The sequence below is a fragment of the Bombina bombina genome, chromosome 10 (assembly GCF_027579735.1).
Source record: "Bombina bombina isolate aBomBom1 chromosome 10, aBomBom1.pri, whole genome shotgun sequence".
Taxonomy (NCBI): domain Eukaryota; kingdom Metazoa; phylum Chordata; class Amphibia; order Anura; family Bombinatoridae; genus Bombina; species Bombina bombina.
This window is the reverse complement of record NC_069508.1, coordinates 171,399,188-171,404,589: the sequence shown is the minus strand read 5'-3', so window position 1 is coordinate 171,404,589 and position 5,402 is coordinate 171,399,188. Positions and strand designations below refer to the sequence as shown.

General features: G+C 34.3%; 1 protein-coding gene across 1 annotated transcript; it reads right to left on the bottom strand.

Moving 5' to 3' along the window:
• Positions 1-1,806: 1,806 nt before the first annotated feature.
• On the bottom strand, positions 1,807-5,150 carry LOC128640779 (homeobox protein 2-like). Its single transcript, XM_053693200.1, has 3 exons — positions 5,094-5,150; positions 4,346-4,578; positions 1,807-3,892 (listed from the first exon to the last, which is right to left on the bottom strand). Exons 1-3 carry the CDS (start codon positions 5,148-5,150, stop codon positions 1,807-1,809), a joined length of 2,376 nt encoding a protein of 791 aa, XP_053549175.1.
• Between the last annotated feature and the right edge of the window lie 252 nt (positions 5,151-5,402).

The following is a 5,402-nucleotide window of genomic DNA, read 5'->3' as shown; positions in this document are numbered from 1 at the left end:
CAAATAGCCCTTAAAAGGGCCTTTTGCGGGACATTGCCCCAAAGTAATCAGCTCTTCTACCTGTAAATAAAAAATACAATAACCCCCAATATTACAACCCACCACCCACACACCCCTACTCTAAAACCCACCCAATACCCCCTTAAAAAAACCTAACACTAACCCCCTGAAGATCATCCTACCTTGAGCCGTCTTCACCCAGCCGGGCACAAGTGGTCCTACATACGGCAGAAGTCTTCATCCGATCGGGACAGAAGAGGTCCTCCAGACGGCAGAAGGCTTCATCCAGGCGGCATCTTCTATCTTCATCCTTCCGGAGCGGAGCGGGTCCATCTTCAATCCAGCTGACGTGGAGCATCCTCTTCAAACAAAGTCCTAACGAAGAATGAAGGTTCCTTTAAATGACATCATCCAATATGGCGTCCCTTGAATTCCGATTGGCTGATCATTAAATGCTTGCTGAATCATTAAATGCACTCTGATTATTAAATGTTTGCTGATCATTAAATGTGTGCTGACTCATTAAATGCACTCTGATTATTAAATGCATGCTGATCATTAAATGCGTGCTGAATCATTAAATGCACTCTGATTATTAAATGCATGCTGATCATTAAATGCATGCTGAATCATTAAATGCATGCTGATCATTGAATGTTTGCTGATCATTAAATGCGTGCTGAATCATTAAATGCATGCTGATCATTAAATGCATGCTGATAATTAAATGCACTCTGATCATTAAATGCATGCTGATCATTAAATGCATGCTGATAATTAAATGCACTCTGATCATTAAATGCATGCTGATTAATTAATGTTTGCTGATCATTAAATGCATGCTGATAATTAAATGCACTCTGATCATTAAATGCATGCTGATCATTAAATGCATGCTGATAATTAAATGCACTCTGATCATTAAATGCATGCTGATCAATTAATGCTTGCTGATCATTAAATGCATGCTGATCATTAAATGCACTATGATCATTAAATGCATGCTGATCATTAAATGCATGCTGATCATTAAATGCTTGCTGAATCATTAAATGCACTCTGATCATTAAATGCTTGCTGGTCATTAAATGCATGCTGATCATTAAATGGATGCTGATCATTAAATGCGTGCTGAATCATTAAATACACTCTGATCATTAAATGCTTGCTGATCATTAAAAGCACTCTGATTATTAAATGCTTGTGATCATTAAATGCACTCTTATTATTAAATGCATTCTGATCATTAAATGCTTGCTGAATCATTAAATGCACTCTGTTTATTAAATGCTTGCTGAATCATTAAATGCACCCTGATCATTAAATGCATGCTGATCATTAAATGCACTCTGATTATTAAATGCATGCAGATCATTAAATGCGTGCTTATCATTAAATGCTTGCTGATCATTAAATGCATGCTGATTATTAAATGATTGCTGATCATTAAATGCACTCTGATTATTAAATGCATGCTGATCATTAAATGCTTGCTGATCATTAAATGCGTGCTGATCATTAAATGTATGTTGATCATTAAATGCTTACTGATCATTAAATGCACTCTGATTATTAAATGCATGCTGATCATTAAATGCTTGCTGATCATTAAATGCGTGCTGATCATTAAACGTGTGCTGATCAATAAATGCATGCTGATCATTAAATGTTTGCTGATCATTAAATGCACTCTGATTATTAAATGCATGCTGATCATTAAATGCATGCTGATCATTAAATGCGTGCTGATCATTAAATGCGTGCTGATCATTAAATGCATGCTGATTATTAAATGCGTGCTGATCATTAAATGCATGCATGCTGATCGTTAAATGCACTCTGATTATTAAATGCATGCTGATAATTAAATGCATGCTGATCATTAAATGTGTGCTGATTATTAAATGCATTCTGATCATTAAATGCACTCTGATTATTAAATGATGCACTCTGATCATTAAATGCATGCTGATCATTAAATGCATGCTGATCATTAAATGCACGCTGTTCATTAAATGCACGCTGATCATTAAATGCATGCTGATCATTAAATGCACGCTGATCATTAAATGCATGCTGATCATTAAATGCTTGCTGATCATTAAATGCACTCTGATCATTAAATGCACGCTGATCATTAAATGCATGCTGATCATTAAATGCACGCTGATCATTAAATGCATGCTGAGCATTAAATGCATGCTGAGCATTAAATGCGTGCTGATCATTAAATGCACGCTGATCATTAAATGCATGCTGATCATTAAATGCACTCTGATCATTAAATGCACGTTGATCATTAAATGCTCTCTGATCATTAAATGCACGCTGATCATTAAATGCATGCTGAGCATTAAATGCACTCTGATCATTAAATGCACGCTGATCATTAAATGCACGCTGATCATTAAATGCATGCTGAGCATTAAATGCATGCTGATCATTAAATGCGTGCTGATCATTAAATGCACGCTGATCATTAAATGCATGCTGATCATTAAATGCACGCTGATCATTAAATGCATGCTGAGCATTAAATGCACTCTGATCATTAAATGCACGCTGATCATTAAATGCATGCTGAGCATTAAATGCATGCTGATCATTAAATGCGTGCTGATCATTAAATGCACACTGATCATTAAATGCATGCTGATCATTAAATGCACGCTGATCATTAAATGCACGTTGATCATTAAATACACTCTGATCATTAAATCCATGCTGATCATTAAATCCACTCTGATCATTAAATGCTTGCTGATCATTAAATGCACTCTGATCATTAAATGCATGCTGATCATTAAATGCACTCTGATCATTAAATGCACGCTGATCATTAAATGCATGCTGATCATTAAATGCACTCTGATCATTAAATCCATGCTGATCATTAAATGCACTCTGATCATTAAATCCATGCTGATCATTAAATGCACTCTGATCATTAAATGCATGCTGATCATTAAATGCACTCTGATCATTAAATGCTTGCTGATCATTAAATGCACTCTGATCATTAAATGCATGCTGATCATTAAATGCACTCTGATCATTAAATGTACTCTGATCATTAAATGCATGCTGATCATTAAATGCACGCTGATCATTAAATGCACTCTGATCATTAAATGCACGCTGATCATTAAATGCACGCTGATCATTAAATGCACTCTGATCATTAAATCCATGCTGATCATTAAATGCACTCTGATCATTAAATGCATGCTGATCATTAAATGCACTCTGATCATTAAATGCTTGCTGATCATTAAATGCACTCTGATCATTAAATGCATGCTGATCATTAAATGCACTCTGATCATTAAATGCTTGCTGATCATTAAATGCACGCTGATCATTAAATGCACTCTGATCATTAAATGCATGCTGATCATTAAATGCACTCTGATCATTAAATGCATGCTGATCATTAAATGCACTCTGATCATTAAATGCACGCTGATCATTAAATGCACTCTGATCATTAAATGCACGCTGATCATTAAATGCACTCTGATCATTAAATGCATGCTGATCATTAAATGCACTCTGATCATTAAATGCCCTCTGATCATTAAATGTACTCTGATCATTAAATCCGTGCTGATCATTAAATGCATGCTGATCATTAAATGCACTCTGATCATTAAATGCAGTCTGATCATTAAATGCATGCTGATCATTAAATGCACTCTGATCATTAAATGCACTCTGATCATTAAATGCACTCTGATCATTAAATGTACTCTGATCATTAAATCCGTGTTGATCATTAAATGCATGCTGATCATTAAATGCACTTTGATCATTAAATGCACGCTGATCATTAAATGCACGCTGATCATTAAATGCACTCTGATCATTAAATGCACGCTGATCATTAAATGCACTCGGATAATTAAATGCACTCTGATCATTAAATGCACGCTGATCATTAAATGCACTCTGATCATTAAATGCACGCTGATCGTTAAATGCATGCTGATCATTAAATGCATGCTAATCATTAAATGCACTCTGATCATTAAATGCATGCTGATCATTAAATGCACTCTGATCATTAAATGCATGCTGATCATTAAATGCACTCTGATCATTAAATGCACTCTGATCATTAAATGCATGCTGACCATTAAATGCACTCTGATCATTAAATGCACTCTGATCATTAAATGCACGCTGATTATTAAATGCACTCTGATCATTAAATGCATGCTGATCATTAAATGCACTCTGATCATTAAATGCACTCTGATCATTAAATGCATGCTGATCATTAAATGCACTCTGATCATTAAATGCACTCTGATCATTAAATGCACTCTGATCATTAAATGCTTACTGATCATTAAATGCACTCTGATCATTAAATGCACTCTGATCATTAAATGCTTGCTGATCATTAAATGCACTCTGATCATTAAATGCACTCTGATCATTAAATGCATGCTGATCATTAAATGCACTCTGATCATTAAATGCACTCTGATCATTAAATGCATGCTGATCATTAAATGCACTCTGATCATTAAATGCACTCTGATCATTAAATGCACTCTGATCATTAAATGCTTGCTGATCATTAAATGCACTCTGATCATTAAATGCATGCTGACCATGCTTTTAATGTTAGGTTGTTTTTTTCTGTAATGTTATTTTTTTTTCTGTAATGTTAGTTGTTTTTTTGTAATGTTAGGTTTTTTTTGTAATGTTAGTTTTTATGTAATGTAAGTTGTTTTTTCTGTAATGTTAGTTGTTTTTTTTGTAATGTTAGTTTTTTTTTGTAATGTTAGTTTTTTTCTGTAATGTTAGTTGTTTTTTCTGTAATGTTAGTTGTTTTTTTTGTAATGTTAGTTGTTTTTTTTGTAATGTTAGTTTTTTTTTTGTAATGTTAGTTTTTTTTCTGTAATTATAGTTTACAAACTAATTTATAAGTCAATTGCACATCATCAGACATCCGCAGACTTGTAAAGTCATCAGCTAAGGTAAACAATTCTGGTTGATGACTTCAGAATGTTTAGCAGATTACCTAACTGATTACTTCACAAGCATGAACAGCCAGTGAATGACTCTAGAGTCATCTCATTTACATATTTTGGCTTGTGGGCAAACTTCAGGATGTCTTCTGATGAATAGTCTGGGGTCATCGATCACTTCTGAATTACTTTAGGACGATCATTCTTTTTGACTAGGGATGGCAGTGTTAAGTCAATTTTGTTGGTTAAAGGGACAGTAAGACAAAATTAAACAAATGGATTGGATAGAGCATGATATTTTAAGCAACTGTCCATTTTACTTCGATTATCAATTTTGCTTAATTATCTTGGAACCATCCTAGGTGAGCTAAGGAGCTTGCACGTGTCTTTAGCCATCTGGCAGTAGTGTTTGCAACAATATTT